Here is a 17,335-nt window from a genome sequence, read left to right on the forward strand (position 1 = left end):
TTAACCCAGTTATTTTGTTCTTTGTGTTTTTAAAGGTTGGTATGTAGTATAGTAATCTTTCTTCTTGAGGCTGTATTCTCTTTCATGTATTTATATGTGGGAAATATGTATAGTAGCTTCTCACATGGATTAAATGTATTCTTACACTTTGCAGTTCTTAATGAAATATTTTGATTGTTTAAAGCAATAAAACCTGCAGAAAATAATATTGTTCAAGAACTTCTGGTTTTTATCACAGAGGATTCCATGATAAGTAAGCAGAAGTAACTTGCCATACCTAGAGGAAAGCCTTCTATTTCACTCTAATGTCTTCCAACATACTTAAAGATGACAGTGACCTGGTTCAGTCGAAAGTTCTTTCTGTCCCCTTAAATCTGAAGAATAAATTGGATGTTTCTATGTCAGCTCTTAATCCTGGCTTCTATTTTACTCAGTAGTACGAGGGAAACGTGCCATGCAGGTTGTGTGCTGCAAAACTCAGTCTGAAAGGTGGAAATCAGGAAAACACCTTCCACTGAGGATAAACTGAGGGGCAGAAGGGAGGTGAGAAAATACTTTGACCAGGTGAACAGGAAACCCTGGTAGTGCACAGAGGTCAACAAGGTTATTCTTTGTGAGTCCCTTCAGTTTACACAGGGGTGTTTTATTTCTCACCTAGGGCCAACCCAACAGAGCAGAGTGTTTCTCATTATTTCTGTAGCACAGAGTAACCTGCAGGGTGCAATAAACAGCCTGAGGAGACACTGTAGAAACTGCAGTGCCTTAGAGCTCGAGTACTGGAACTGCAGTGCCTTAGAGCTCGAGTTCTGGAGCTGGTGGAGTGTAGTCAGTGACAAACAATCTAATGTGTAATGTGTGAACAGTCACATCTAATCCTACACTAGCTTCTTGAAATTAAATTTCAGGGGCTAATCATGAAAAATATATCTAGTGTGAAGATTTGCCTAACCTTAATCAGTGTCTTTTTAATATGCAAATCAAACCTAAGCCACAAACTTCCATTGTCAGTGGTGTTCATTACTGCCTACAGTATGATTTCCATCTGAAATCATGCATGCTTCAAAGCACAGATCTCTTATACTTGCTCCCAGCATTTAATATTAATCACTTTAAGAACTTGCCTATGTGGTATGAAGGAAATATGACCAAAACCATCAGGGTAAGGGTAGGTAATGATTGAAAACAGTAGTTTGAAGTTTTCTGTTGCTCTTTGATCTTAGCATCTTGCTTTGTCTTTTGATTAGTACTGCGGTATTCAGCTGGGCGGTATTGTGCTAATCACATTATACTGAAGTCTGAAGTTATTTATACCTCACTGGGTTAGTGTGCACTTGTCCACTTAATTGGATCATTAAAAAGCTCTTGAAAGCAAGTGGGGTTTTTTATTTACTGGGAGTAGGGGTATTTAACTTCATTTTGCTGCTTTTGGTATCTGAAACTTTCAGTGAGAAAATACTTAATATCAACTGTGCCCACAGCATTTTATTTCTAATAGCTCAGCTGTTTTGTTGTAAGAGCACTTAGATGAGAAAAGCAATTCTGAGCTGGTGGTAGACCTCAGCATCCTGTGCATTTTGGCAATTTCAGTGCCACTATTAAACATTCCACTTAGACAGAAAATTTCATGGCATTTAATATGAGTTGAATAATTGTACATCCATTTAGTGTGACTTCAAAAGGATTTGCTGTAATTTCTTAATACTGCCACTTTTGCCTGTTTCTGCAAAGAAAATATTTTCCTTTTTAGGTGCCCTGTTTCACAGTGATGTTGCTTTCTGTTAATAGCTGTTCTTGTATTTCATGAACATAACTGGGTTTTTTCCCTCTGTATGGATGTTAGTCTTTTTGGGGGGTGGGGGATGGAAGTGAATCATGAAATACAGCCTTTCTCAAGTCAGTGACTGGATCAGCCCAGGTATAATTTCTGATATAAAACTATGCTGTTCTCTCCAAGTCTGATGTTTTGTTGAAGATCTGCAGTAGTGAGAAAGTTCAGAAGAGGTTACTGGATTGTTTGGTTTAGTTCTTGTGGTTGTGGGGGTTGTTCAGAGGGTTTTAAAAAAAGTAAGTACAGAATATGCTTTTACATACATATAAGTTTGAGTGGATTTAACAGGTAAAAAATAGGAGAAGTTTTCTGGAATTAGGGCATGGTCTCATGTTACTAAGACTTCTAAGTAGCTGTGCCATGCAATGCCCTTTGCAAGCTATTGTGTCTCCTGAAAGGTAAAAGTATGGGGAGGTTTGGTCTGATTGGGTTTTTTTTGTTTTGGTTTTTTACTTGGTTTTGTTCGTTTGATTTGGGGTTTTTTGTCCCTGATACTTTTCCAAAAGGTTATTTCAAAATGTCTCCCTTGGGATTTAGCTGTCTGGGTCGAACGCTGAATTTATTCATGACCTGGGGTGAGGTAACTACACTGTCTTAGCTTACCTTGCTCTACTTAAGAAATATATAAGCTCAGGTCTTCATTTTAAGACAAGCAGTTTTACAGGATTATTCTGATTGTCTTTTTTTTTTTTTTTTTTCATCTCTTAAATGATCTAGCTTAAATTTGCCTTCAGTGAAAGTGGGAAGGTAGAATTGTGCTCAGTAGTTCAAAGGGGAGCTTGCCTGCCAAACCCTTGTGTGAATAATATTTTCCTCTTTCCAGGAAATGCCTTGTTCTAGCTTTTGGTACAGAAGGGCTAGCAAGGGCAAGTTTATTTTTCCTCCAAACAATGCCTGTTAAATCTGTTCTACCTCCTGAAAGTTGGCAAGTGGTAAGAGAGGCTTAATGTCTCTGAAACCCTGCCAAGTGAGGAGGACTGAGCTGGCAAATAGATTTACATTGTAGAGGTACATTCCCTTCATCTAAATCTGCAGTAGGATTTATTTCACTTAGAGAAATTGAGTTGGTTTATTGTACAGTTACATGTTGAATAGCTACTCAATATGCAGTAGTGTCCTTGGGATCAGATTGGATTTGCTTCCCTGTTTTATCAAACCTAACATCCTGCTGTTGTCAGGTGTTTCTGCTGCAAGCCTTTGTAAATATTTGAATGGAGAGTGACTGGGTTTCTGTTGTTACTTGGGAAAATATATAAAAAATGCCAGGTCTTTGTCTGGGGACTTGTGTGACTTTAAGGGAGTAGTTATTCAGTTAATTCTAACATGGCAAATACTGTTGCCAAAACCAAGAATCTGACTTGCATGCACAGAAGCAGAGCCATTCTGGGGAATCCTTCCCTCCTGCCTCTGTGATCCCACTCCTTTTAAGGAACCACTATTGAGTAGATGGAATTTGGATGTGTAGGATGGCAGCAAAACCCAAAGGCACCATTACTGATGTGTGAGATTTTGTTTGTTTTCAGTTGGTGAGAAAACCAATCTGTGTACTAAACAATGATGTGTTGATATAAGCAGTGTTTTATAAATACTTTTAATTTTAGGCACCCAGCAGCTTGCTTGAGGCACTGGAACAGCATTTGGCTTCTGTGGAGGGAAAGAAAACAAAAGAAGGCTCTGCTGCCAGCAGGTGAGCACCCAATGAATTACAACAGTGCCCGTACTTTAGATTTGCCATTGTCATTCTAACAATTTTCAGGATTCAGTCATGTGCTATTTTTGATTTTTATTCACTTCTGAATTTATCTTGCTATAAATATAAATGAAACATCTAGTAATAGTCTGATAGCTTAGCCACATTTGAAATGTAGGTATGTCTGCCTGTGTCTCAGACTTCTGATTATGCTGTAATAAACCACTGAGACCTTGTATATTATTCCTTTTAGCTTGTACTTTTTTAAAGTCCTTTGACTTGTAACATTTATAACGTGTTTGGATTTCGATACTATTCTTACCCAAGATAGGATGGTATTTATCTGAATTATTATTATTTATATATTCATGGCCTACCTCTCTGACCATGAATTTATCTTGACCTTCTCATAAAAGTTCTTGAGCCCCTTCTCAAAATAGCCAATTTTGCTTAGATGTGTTGTGCTGAAAGAAATTGTGTTATTCTTTCTGTCAAGTACAGTATCAGTATGTATGAAAATATTTCTGACTGAATAATGAGAGATCTCTTTTGGCATTGACATTCTCCCACAGAAACTCGGTAAATATTGATAAATGTATCAGGCTGAGCTTTGTTTCAAATTTGCTGTCTTTCCCCTCAGATTATATTTTCAAAAATCAAAGGATTCACTGCCACAATATTCTGTTCATATGTATAATGCTGTGCTTTCTTTGCTGTTATATAGTGTACAAACAAGCTTTCTGTGCCTCTGACATTTGAATAACATTCCAGTCTAGTCTAGATAACTTTAAAGAGGAAAGACAACTGCTATGTTCCACATTTTCCAGTTCCTACCCGCTGAAACTCGGGGGAGTCACTCTGTGCACTTGTGCCTCTTTGTCACCAAACTGTTTTGGGATGTCTGCTCTTATGTACCAGAGAGTAAGGGGAGAAGTGACTGGGAAGGAGGATGACACACAACTAGATAAGGCATTTGATGATGAAACTGTAAGTGATGTATACCCAACCGTGCGTTTTTTAATAATAATTTTTTTAAATCTTTCTCTTTTTAGAGCCAGTGCCCTATCCAGTGCTGTTTCCACACTTGCCAATACAGGAATGTCATTCAGCCGGATGGATGAGAAAGAAAAGCAGCAGGCATTGGAGGAGGAACAAGTTAGACTGCAGGCACTTAAGGTAGGATGTTTTTATCAAGTTTTGTATTCAGAGATTTTTTTGTAAACTGATAAAATAGTGAATGGTGATGAAGCTTGCAAGGTCACTCAGTGTTGTATGTGAAGAGTGTGAGCTGTGTAAAGCATACACCTGTGCTTTGACCAGTGCTGTAAAAATGCAGTGAACATATCTAGAAGTAGTGAGGGATGTAAACCTGAAATTAATTTAAACAAGGCTGTTACATTGCTACATTATGGTTGGGTTGCATGTTGTCATACTGATTTCTAAACATCTGAATTGAACCATGAAGAGAACCACAAAGAAGGGAGATGAGTCTTCCTGAACAAAGGTCCATTGAGGTGTTTCTCTGAGTGACTGTGGAGGGAGCCTGGGATGTATAGCTTGACTAGAGGTGACTTACTTCTAGGCAGATATGGATTAAAAAATAACTATTTAAAACATCAAGTCTCACCTTGATTTTTACATGCTTTGTTAAAAAAAATACTCTTATCACTTATTTCAGTTATTTTTCTGGTTTTAGGACTTGACATAAGAAAAAGTGTTTTATTTATTAAGACCATAATTAAAATTTTCTTCTTTGAAAAGGTCTCCAGGACTGAAATGTTGATAAATTATTAAGACTAAAATGCCAACTGTGTCTCTCACCTTTCAGGAGCAGCGATTAAGAGAAATCTCTGTAGTATCAAATTCCACTTCCACATCAGCATCCCCAAGCACTTTATCAGGAAAAAGTGTGAATACCACTGTAGCTGTTGACCTCTTTGCTGCACCAGCACCCACAACAAATAGGTGAGAGATATTCTGATTTCCTAAAGAAACAAATTACTGCACTGATCTACAGCTCCACAATCAACTGCAAAACTGTGATCCTGGTTACCTCTCAGGTACCTTTTGCTGATGTTTTCTTGGTGTACCCACAATAATTTTGTCAGTAAGTGCTTAATTACCAGTTTGTTGTATTACTGTTGTTGATGGACTGCTAGCCAATAAGAGAAAATGAGATTGGTACGAGTGTTCATAAAAGCAAGACTACAATGCCTGTTACATACCTTTATATTTCTCTCTCTCTCATTTCTTATTCAGCATGCCCAACCTTTCTAGTGATCTTTTTGATCTTCAGCCTGCATTTGTTCCAACTGTGCAAAGTACTCCAGCTATATCAACATCAGCAAGCAATGCTTGGGGAGGTGAGCTCATACCTTGATTTGACTGTCTAAATGATAAGGGAATTCCTAGAATACAAGGTTCATATTTAATTGAATCCACATCTTAAACCTTAACTATTTTGCATCCAAACGTTTATAACAAAATATGAAATAAATAATCTGAAAATTCTGAGCAACTTCCTTGAACACATAGCATTAATGTTGATGGAACAAAGGAGTGGAACCGTTCGATAAAGGGGCCAGGGAGAAAAAATATGACTCAAGATCTAAGTTAGAAAACACTGGGAAGTAAAACCTAAGGAGGTGTAACTGAGAAGATCCTGGACTAGTGTTTCCATTTAATTAAGTAATATTTAATATACTTCTCATTTTAAAAGGGTTGGTAATTTCAGAGTTTTTCTAAAAAAGCTGTGGACCCCAATTTCTTCACCCATCCTTCCAAAGAATGGTCAGGCTAGATGTCAGAGAAGTGGCTTAAATGCCCAAAGAAGGCAGTGATAACACCATGGTAAATGTTAGTATTTTAATAGGTAGAATTGATATTCTTATATGCTATTAAAAAGGTAGATTATTGAAGCCAAAAATGTAGCATCTAACTTCTTTGTATATATTCTGTCATTCTCCCCCTCCCACCTTATGTCAATACTAGAATTATTTTCCCTAAACAGAGAGCTGTTAATTTTTAGTTTCAGATAATCTTTGTATCTAAAATTTGTATTTAGATAATATCTATCTAAAATTTGTATCTAACTTTGATCATTAGGTGGAATATTTACAATTTGACTTAGTCTAGAGATTCTCATATTCAATCATTTCAGTCTGTTTTTCTTTTCCATTATTTGTACTCTGTATTCTTTCCTTCACTTCTGCATCTGAAAGGTCCTTTCTCGTCTTCAAATGGTTGTGTTGGTTCTCCACCTCATCTGGACATCTTTGACATGAAGCCTGTTGAAGAAGCTGTAAAATCTGCCACCCCTTTCATCAATTCTTCTTTTTCCTCCAAACAAACAGTGGAACTGTTTAGTGGTAAAAAAAACAAACCCCATGTAATTTATTTGCAGCTGGAGGTGATAATGTTAATAATGTGGGCCATGTAATCTTTTTGTGATATGGGCCAATCTTCACTTTTTATTAACAAGTGAAAATGGTGCATTAATTTCAGGTGTAGTAAATTATATGTTTCCTTAAATGTTTATTTCTGTAGTTGAAATAAACTGTTATTTTGTTCTGCTTGCCCAGTCTAGATATCCTAGGACCTGCAGCTGATTTCTTTTAAACTGCAGCCTCCTTTCTCTTTTGTAATGAGGAATGCAGGAGTTTCTTGGCTTTTGAAATCTGTAAAATAAAAAAAAAAAAAACCTTTTTATATTAGTAAAATTTCCTAATTTTTAACTGCAGACTTAATTGTTGGGTTCCATCTTCCTTTTTCTCTTTAAAGCTGATCTTATTTTCTTCTCTCTTTTTGCAAAGATGACTTTAGTGGTCATAAACCAACATATGCTTCTGTGTATCATCCTGTGACTGTTGATGGTAATTTGATTTTTTTTTCTTTTTTTTTAAACTTCAAGTTTGTTTTAAACTTTGTGGTTTCACTAGAATGAGTGATATTACTTCATGATTGTATTTCATTACTCAACTTTTTTTTTTCAGGTTTTCCTCTTCATTCAGCTTCTCCAAGTACCACCTCTTCAACAATTAATGTGGACTTTGATGCTGTTTTTGGAGGAAAATCTACAGCACCAGAGTACAGGACTGCAAGTGGTAAAAACTGCCTTATGACTAATTTATACCCTACAGGCAAAAATTGCTTAACAATTTAGCATAATTGCTATTGCAGTTGGAAATTTATTAATGTAATATATTTGCACGGTGATTATGGACTGATAAGAGGCAATCAGTTCAGTTGTTAGTTATTTACTTTAAAATTAGCTTGGACTGATTTCATTCTCTGTGTAATAACTGTTTCCTCTCTCTCTCTGGGGGAACAAACTTTGAATGTGGCCCACTGGATTGTCCTAATGGGTAAGCTCATGTTCATTTTTCTTCTATGCTTTCTCTTGATGCATGGTGGTGATTTCCCTCTGATTCCATTCAGAGGCACAGCTCTTGCAGAAGTGCAGAACTGGTTGTGTGTGTTTCTTGAAGAATACCTGAGTTAGACTCTTTCTCTTCTGTGTAGCAAAATATTGTTGAAGTACAGTTAAAGATTCTTTTACATTAGTAGGTACAACACAGTATTCCATGAAAAGTAAGAAGTTAAACTATGCTTCTATCAAAGTCTTAAATACTTCCATCATATTGAACCTTCACATATAAATACTCAAATTAGTGGTCTATAAAGAAAATACCTCCCTGGCCTATAGATGTCATTTATTAAATGTGATGTAACCATTTTGTTAACAGTTGCTTTTATTTTCTTTGTTTAGGTTTTAACTTTCTAGATGATGTATTGCAACCCACAGTACCACCACAGAGTCAAAGAGCCACTGTAGCCAGCCAGCAAAGTGGAAAAATTTTAGCAAATGACCTTGATTCTTCACTTGCAAATCTAGTAGGAAGTAAGTGTCAAGCTTTTAAAATTTACTTTCCCATTTTTTACTAAAAGCAAAACAAGCTTTTTTTCCCTCCTAAATTAAAATGCTTAAGGATTTTGTCTCCTTCTTTTCCCCCACAGATCTTGGCTTTGGAGGAACTCCATCCAAAAAGTAAGTGCATGTATGTACTCTAGAATATTCTCATGTGACTGTTTGAAAGTCTCTGGCACGAACATGGCAAGGATCTCATCTCTTGAAACAATCCAAAATAGCTGAGAAGTTCATTGGAACAGTGTGTTTGTGATCAGTCAGCACAACGTGGCCAACCCTAACTTTTAGAGAAACTCACTTTAATTCGTTTTGCAATTGCTGTATTTATATTGAAGTATTTTTTATTTTTATGAAACACTATAAAAGTTACATCAAACTCCAGTTAGTCATTATATGCACAGTGCAGCACTGATAGTTCACCTTTAACACAAACAGAAGCCCCAGACTTCACACTTACTGGAGAAAAGATACAAAAGTAATTACTGAAATTGAGTGTTTCTTCATAGATTTCAGCTGTGTGCATGCATTTATGGATGTTTGGGTTTCCTGTCATGTTGTTTTACTCTAGCTGTTGCCTCTCCATGAAAACTAACACCATGGCTTCATTTTAGATCAGATATGCAGTGGTCTCAGCCTACAGAGAAAAAACTTACTGGTGGAACAAACTGGCAAGCAAAAACAAGCACATCAACCACGTGGACCCCAACTCCCTTACCCACTATTCCACACATGGTAATTTCTGTACTGTGAAATCACACTTCATTCTAGCAAATGTTGCTTCTCTGCTTGTGTAAATTTATAAAGAGCAGCAAAGGGATTTGATACAAGACTGGGGGTAGCAGGGAGTGCTTACAGGATCATAGGATCTTACTGAATGAGGTAGAGATTTAAGCATGCTTTATTTCCCCTCACTGAAAAACTTGTCCATTAAGGGCTTACTGCTCAAGTGAAAGGCAGATTACCTGTCTCAGTTCATAAATCCTTTCAGGATTGAAACAAATTATCCCAGTCCAGAAAAATTGCTGATGTGCATATTTGAGATGCTCCCACTCCCCCTCACAGGCAAATATGCACACAAAAATTCACTTCTAAGAATCCAGAGAATGTGTTTTAAGGGCAAAACTGCTGTTCCTTCCAATATTTCCTCCTCTTTCAGTTTTATCATGAAACTCTGCTGCAACCTCTGTAAGGCTCCTTAATAATGAGGTCAAGGAGCACTTTGGACTTCTGATAATGATTAACAGCAACTTTATATTTTTAACACAGTACAAAATGTTAAGTGTATCTTTTATAATAAGTTATTTAAAGGAAGAATTTTCATTTCTAGGAGGGGTATTTGTAGGCAACTGACTTTTCTATGATTTTAAAAGAGATTTTTCAACTTGTAGTCATAATATATACATAGAAATATGAATCAATTCTAAAATATAGCTCTTAGAGGGAAGTAGATGTTCATCTCAGTTACATAGACAACTAGGATAATTACCACATTTCCTGTGAATTTTGGACTCCTGTCTGACTTAATTTTGCAATAACTATAGTTTTGCCTCAAATGCATATTTTCCTTGTCTTCTGACTATGCTCACTTAGAATTATAGAAGTTGAATACAGCATTTAATCCAGTATTGGACTCAAAAATTAAACTAAAAGTTTGAGAGGGCACAGTTGTGTTGCACTTTTATGTGAGATTTTTTGAGACCATACAATCTCTTTATCCCCTCTAGGTGCTCTAGAATCTGTTGTTAGAGTGCTGATGCATTTTTATTTATGGAACATAGAGGGTACCTTAGTACCCGTTGATCACTGTGGATTTGAAGTTATTTCATGTGTTCATCAGGTCTAAGCATTTGACTGTTTTATGCCAGGTGTCTGGTCATGCATTTTCCTGGAACTCCCAGCAATTACTGATGTGAAGATCTAGCTCAGCTATGAGCCCCTTTAAAATGTGTGCCCCAGAACTGCAAAGGTCTCAGTGTCCTGGCTGGCCTCTGAGCTAACCCTCCAATTCATGAACCACTGCATCTTATCCCATAGCCAAGTGTTTCATCCAGCACCTGGGATTCAGTGTAATTAGCACAGCTTAACAAAGCATGGCCTTAGGAAGCACATGCATTGCTGGGCCTGTGAATGTAACCTGATATAAGGCTTCCAATGTTCTTCATTTTTCTCTTGTGATGTTGTGGTACGTGCTGACATCAGATGTTAGTATGTGGGCAACACCAGCCTGACTAAACATCTGTTGCTATTCGATTCCTAAGCCAAATGGTCACTGGCTTTCTTGGCTTTTTTTCCATGCCCTTCTCCAGTAATGGGAAGGGAGAAGGAGCATTGCATGCCATGCCCTCTAAGAGCTTCTCACACACATGCCTGTGCAAGCAATATGCTCAAATCTGACTAGGTATAGTAAAATTTCTAATTTTGCTGTAAATTGTACTAGTGGTAGCTTTCTAAGCTTGTTAAATTATGTTACTGTCCTTGCACTTTTTTTCCTCACACTTTAATGGTTTTAATAAATGAGCATATTAAAAACTGTTATGGTACTGGACTTGAAACCATCCCTTAGTTAGAATTTCCAGTATGAATACCTATTAAATAATTTTCTATCTTATCCTTTTGCTATGCCAGAATGGAGTACACTATCCTGCATATGTAAGTCAATTTCTTGTAAATACATTGGTTATTTTTAGTATTGAAAAATATGTGGTTTTCAAAGTTCTGTATATCTATTACTAAGTATGCATGAGTTTCCCTGAAATTTAAAATTTTCTTGTTTAAAGGTACCTGCTCCTATCACATACCCATTGACCACACCTCAAGTGCCTGTATATGGAATGGTAAGAAGCTTGATTTGTTTTGTATTCCTGAAAACTGAGTTGTCTCTACCAGTGGGTTTCGTGTCATGAATTATGATGTTCAAACCATCCTGCAAATTAAATATATTGGCAGTAGCGTGTGAAATCTGGTATGTTTCTCACACTGCATTGAAAGAGATGATTCTGAGGTTGATATAGTAGTGGTTTTTAAAAGCTTTGACTTTATTCTCTGTGTGTGTCTATATTTTTTTCTACTGTAATTCAAATGCAAAAAGATGTATGTTGTGGAAGTTTATTTTGAATTTTAGTTTAGTTTGAATTTTATATATTTGGTTTTGTGGGGTTTTTGTTTTTCTCACAGGTACCTCCTCAGGTTGGAGCTGCTCCTTTGATGGCACCCCAGACAATGATGTACACACAGCCTGGTCTAAGGCCAACAAATCCTTTTGCACCCGTTTCTGAAACTCAGGTGAACAGTGCTCTTTAATCTTGTTGGCACTGAAACTTCAGCCTTGGCAAACACAACCAAATCCTTCATGAAAGGCTGAAGGTGTATTTCTGCATATGAAAGTGAGGGGTTCCTCAAGGGCAGCAATTTTTTATGGTGAGGAGGCAAATTCAGATGATGGAATTGCAGGAAGCAAGGAAGAAAGTCAAAATCAGATCTTGGCTTCTCACTGTTTCAATATTAAGTAGACAGGAGTCGTGAAGATGTGTAGGTTTTAGTCTCCCTATGACATTAGCTGGATACTTGGTTTAGTCATGCTGACCAGAGCAGTGTCGGAAGCTCCTTCAAGGATCAGATGATCTGGGAGGGGAAAAGGCATGGACAAGAGATCATTCAAGCTGGAGAAACTGTACTCTTGTCATCCAAATAGGTCTTAATATTTGGGGTTTTTTCAAGTGTCAAAGTCTATAGACTTAACTTAAAAGTAACAAAGCAGCCAAATAGATTCTTTATTCTAAAACACTGGGAAAGCATTTGTTATGTAAGTGGCATTAATACTTAATCTTTGTTTCACAGATACAGTTTATGTAAAACCACCAAAGCAACAAGATGTGACAACAACCAAATACTGGTAAAAAAGAAAAGACTGAATTTCAATCTTTCCATGATGTATTCCTGAACAGGGCAACTGCTTATTCCCTGTATAATACAATATTATTTTGAACTGCAATGCTTTAGAGATTCTTGTTTATAACAGTCACTGCAGTGTGAAGTCATATTTGTTTCCTGATTTATTTTTTTTTAACTGCTCAGCAGAAGACTGTATTTTTATTGAGGTTGACTCAGAAGGTGCAAGCTGGATTACCATGTTCAAAATCAAGGAGAAGGTTACATGATTGCTCTACAACCTTCATCATCAGTGGATTACCTTAGGAATTGACTGAGAATGTCAAAGTTATTTATTTTATTCATAAATTCTGTGGCTGCTGTAACCAAGACACAATACAAAATCAAGCTGAGCAATAAAATTTTTATGTGCTCTAATAAATACTCTTGATAGAGCAATGCTTGCATTATCATAAGGCCAACATTGTGTGAAATCAGACAGCTTTTTCACATTAGAATAACTTATAGTAATTTGCAAACTTTATAATGTGAGTTTGAAATGCTGTGAATCATCAAGACACATGTTACACAGACATAGTAAAAATAATAAATTGCTCCATTGGTGTGTCAGTATTACAGGGCTAAGTAAAAAGAGCCAGCAGCCACAAGGCTGCAGGTCTGTGATGGAGTAGGGGAAATGAGTGTGTTCCAGAACAGCTCATGCAGCTCCAGCAGGTGCCAGCAGCTGCACTTCCACAGGTACCCTCTCTGCAGGTGGCACCTCCCACCAGGGGCTCAGGGGAGAGCAGCCTTGGGAGCCAGGGTCTGTCAGTGCCCCAAGCACAGCACACTGGAGCACTCTGAGAGCCTTTTGAGAACTGCAGTGGAGGCAAGAGAGCCAACTCTTCTTTCTAAAGTCCATTAGGTCAAAAAGACTCAAACCTTGCAATCGTGCTGACACTCGTCAACTGGCAACTATTTTGAAATTTGAAATCCAGCTGTAGAGAATAGCTTGTGCTTCTTTTTTGAAATAAGAACCTAGTTGTAAACCATATAAAAATAATTATTTTTAAATGTGTAAATACATGTAAACTTTTAGATAGTTGTTTCTTTCATGCTGCAGTAATCTTTTTCTTCTGTAGTAATTTCCAGGTAAAAATGCTACATTAAAAAATCCAGACTCTTTTTGAGAGGAAAATCTTTAAAATCAACTAATTTATGAAACATTGCTGTTCACAGTGGGTCAGATGTGTACTGACTTCTGGATCATATTTTGTACTTAAGAATCTTCCTCCAGAACTGAAATTGGCTATGAAAATGCCTTATCTTGTATTTTTCACTGTCTGATAAAAAGTGATAGCATTAAAAAAACCCATTAGTTATAATTAAGTAGATAGAAGTGGGAACCTTTTCTCCAGAAGTTTTGTGGCAAAATGCAATGAAAAGCTCTTCTGTAAAATTACTTGTAATAATGATTAATATTAAAGCTGAGTTTTCTATTGTTACAATCGACCTCCAGCATAGTATGTCCTTTATCTTTTGGGAGAGTCTGTAATTGCAGAAATATCTCACTCTCACTATAAATGCAGATAGGCCTGAGAATCTCATCAAACTCTCCTGTAGAGAACTTCTAAATTAAGCACATTCCTCAGAGTGAGAACAATAATTTTTCAAATGCTTAATTCTGTCCAAAGAGTGCAAAAGTAGTATTTCTTAACTCTATGGTAAATATTTTGCCCAGTGAATCAATACAAAAGAAACAAAGTAAAACTCCTCAACCCTTGAAATCTGTAACTGCTAATTTCCTGGAAAATGAAACCTTGCAGAAATTTAAAACTCAGTGTTCCTTGATGTATATTGATTTTGAAAGAATTTGGACCCAGTATATGGTAGTTTAATGTTCAAGTTTGAATTACAAAGGGCTTCAAGCTTTAATCCACCTTTATTGGGTTGAACAATTGTACAATTTTAAGCCAATGAGTTCTTCAGTGCCTATAGTTGCCCTCCACATGCTGAGGGAATAGATGCCATTTAGAATGGGTCGTTGTGTTGAGGGGACTGTTTATTTAAGAAATAGTGAATTCCATAGATTCATTCAGCAATCAAAAGTCTTGTGTTCAAATTAGTCCAAGTAGTTATAAATGTCTGGGCATTAATGGCAGAAGTGAGAGTGCTACAAGCAGGCAGTTCCTAGCACTGTAAGCTGTTAGGTCTCTTTCTTATACTGAGTTGTATAAGTAATAACACATTATTTTAATAAAATATGCAAATAAATGCCTGGCAAGGAGTATATGTTATAATTTTATTTCAGAGCATTTTGAATATCTGGAATATACCTGGCTCAGAAATGGATTTAGTACTGGATAATAGCTTGCACTACTTCTGATTTGCTCTGGATCTTTTAATGGTTCTTTTGGTCTGCTTTCTTGTAGCAAAGCTGTCTGATACCAACTTATAAGTATTAAAAAAGGAGAAACAGCCACAAAGTATGTTTTAAGACCTTTGTAACCTACCTTCTTTTGTTGCTTTGAAATGCAGCTTACGGCTTGATCTTTGTGAAGCAAAGATTGCTTTGTACCTTCTCTCTGCACACAAGTGCACAGGACTGGGCTTTGCTCACCTCTTCCTTGTGCATGTATTGGAACAGAGTATGGCAGAGTATGTGTTTAAATAGCATACATGAGAATTGAAAACCAAGGACTTAGGATGCTGTCAAGGCTTTTATGGCTATTCTCCACAAAAAAAACCCACTTAGAACACCAGGGTTGTTCTTGAGGGTGACTGTACCAGCCTGCAGAAACTGCAAACAGTAGTTGTGAGGAGTGAAGAGAGATGTATATAAATGTGATTTTCCTTCCAACTCATTGGATCAGAATCATGTTCCGAAAACTTCAGGAAGCTGATGACTAAGATCTCTCTCCATGTTTGTCTGAACAAGGAGGAAGACTTTGATTTGTGCTGTACACTTTGCATTATTGTACTTTAGTGGGTCGCTTGAGCCTCACTGTTGGGACCTGGTGCTGCTACAGGCAGGCTGTCATGGAACATGCCATAGGATGGCTTCTGAGGGACTTTGGAAAGGTGGATTGTGTGAGGCCTCTTGGACTTGAACATGTACCTCTCTAAATAACTGGGGTTTCCTAATGTTCTCTAGATATAGTTTGACTTTGCCTCTAAGAAGTTACTGATTTTTTTTTTTTAATAAATTTTGGACATGTGTACTAGAAAAATCTGTTCTGTGCACAGTGGTGGAATATTTGTAGGTAAAATAACAAATGGACTTTTGTTTAAGAAAAAAACAAAACCAACAGCAAAAACCACACATACAAAAGTAACAACAGAACTTCTGACTACAAGATTGAATACAGGGTCTATCTATCCCCAGCCGGATATTTTGATGTGTGGCAGGGATGGGGGGGAGGTTACAATTTAGAATAGTATGCACTGTGGATCGGTGCTTAATTTGTACATAAAAAGGAGAACTTTGTTTGGGGTAGTTTGTATTATAAGGATAACATCTAAAGGCACTGTATCAGTCATTTATTTCCATTGAAAAGATTCTATTTTTGAGCAATGGAAACTGTACATGTTATCATTTATACATTACTGATAGCTAGGATTATAGAAAACCTGTTGCTATTACTCTGAAGATGTATCTGACTTGTCATTGATTTGTACATTGCTGCATCACTACTTTATGCAGATTCTCATGATCATCTATTTAAAGAGATTGTAGTAACTGGTACAGTTACAACAGGAATTGTAACGTCAAATCTTTCAGATGTGTATCCTTGTGATTAAGCTTAATCCTTTACCAAATGTTTGGCTGGAATCTCATCTTGGAGCAATGACAAAATAGGTGCTGGAACAGATTTCCCTCACCCCAACCCACATTTTATTTATTTAATAGGTCTTGTTTTGTATGTTATGTTTTCTCCCATAACAGGTTTGTGCCTTTTATTGGATATTTATTTAAAAGGAGCTATGATAATTTAGGTTGCTTCTTTTCAGATGTATTCTTGTACAGATGTTCCTTTCTGTGAGTTCCTTCATTTTATAAGAATACAGAATGTGTGGAAAATATACTAGCCACAAACTGGAAAAAAAAATCTAAGGATTTATGTTCTATGATTTTTTAAAAAAATAAGCCTAAGCACAAGACTGGCTGTGTTGATGTTTTAATTGTGGAACTTCACGATTTGTTAATATGCAAATTGTTCATTTTTTAAAAAACTGCTCATATCCACATATTTGATGAAACAGGTTTTGGAAAAAAATAAACTTTGGCATATGCAAGGCATGTGTATATGTAATCATTTTTTGTGTTCTCAGGCTTATGGCTTTCCAGAATGCCTGTAAGCCATGGCTGAATTAGGGTGTTTCATTGGTTTGTTCCATCTGTTTACATTGGAGAAGAGAAGGCTCCGGGGACACTGTCAGCCTTGGCTGAGTTTGCCTAGAGCTGGGTTCATTCCCCAGCCATCATCATTCCAGCAGTGTGGAGGGCCTGCGACAGGGTAAGGACAGGGGGGTGCTGCAGGTGCTCCTTCTTTCTACATCCAAACACTCTGTTTTTCATAGTATTTTGTTTCTTTAAGCTTCAGAGATCTGTTTTCGCTTGTGAGCTTGGACTACTTCGTAGTTGATTCGTGTTGGTCTCCGTCTCAGTGCTGAGGCGCCGGGCAGCAGCGATGAGCTGCGGGCTCCGGGGGCTCGGCCTGGCGCGGCCGGAGCGGCCGGGATGCAGCGAGCCGGCTGCGAGGGCACGGGCCGGGGAGCAGCCTGTGCGTGTGAATGCAGAGCAGGCATTACCGGTGGTCCTTTAGAAATGGTTATTGCAGACTGTTAAAGGCAGAGCAAACAGGAGCAATATGTGGCTTGTCATCTGCACTGTGGCAGAGGCAGAGCAGCCGCGTGTAGAAATAAGGGCGCTTCCGCCGCAGGCAGAAGCAGAGGGTGGGACAGGCGGCATCTCCGTCCCGTCCTTCCCGGGACACGGCAGGCAAGGCGCTCACAGTTCCGG

General features: G+C 37.4%; 1 protein-coding gene across 3 annotated transcripts in view; it reads left to right on the top strand.

The window, feature by feature from the left end:
- The window catches only part of LOC103816381 (phosphatidylinositol-binding clathrin assembly protein), a 28,151-nt gene extending 12,641 nt beyond the window's left edge, over positions 1-15,510 (top strand). Inside the window, exons 9-21 of one of the 3 annotated variants that reach the window (XM_009090347.4) lie at positions 3,430-3,515; positions 4,571-4,694; positions 5,347-5,483; positions 5,778-5,881; positions 6,740-6,886; positions 7,331-7,390; positions 7,511-7,621; positions 8,302-8,418; positions 8,535-8,565; positions 9,057-9,177; positions 11,223-11,279; positions 11,620-11,727; positions 12,283-15,510. In XM_009090347.4, the coding sequence (XP_009088595.1) occupies positions 3,430-3,515; positions 4,571-4,694; positions 5,347-5,483; positions 5,778-5,881; positions 6,740-6,886; positions 7,331-7,390; positions 7,511-7,621; positions 8,302-8,418; positions 8,535-8,565; positions 9,057-9,177; positions 11,223-11,279; positions 11,620-11,727; positions 12,283-12,297 (1,218 nt within the window). In that variant the 3' untranslated portion in view covers positions 12,298-15,510. The remainder of the gene's footprint in view (positions 1-3,429; positions 3,516-4,570; positions 4,695-5,346; positions 5,484-5,777; positions 5,882-6,739; positions 6,887-7,330; positions 7,391-7,510; positions 7,622-8,301; positions 8,419-8,534; positions 8,566-9,056; positions 9,178-11,222; positions 11,280-11,619; positions 11,728-12,282) is intronic. The other 2 variants (XM_030228753.2, XM_018914338.3) reach the window with 2 other exon arrangements.
- Positions 15,511-17,335: the final 1,825 nt, after the last annotated feature.

Source organism: Serinus canaria, chromosome 4A (genome assembly GCF_022539315.1).
Source record: "Serinus canaria isolate serCan28SL12 chromosome 4A, serCan2020, whole genome shotgun sequence".
Lineage (NCBI taxonomy): Eukaryota > Metazoa > Chordata > Aves > Passeriformes > Fringillidae > Serinus > Serinus canaria.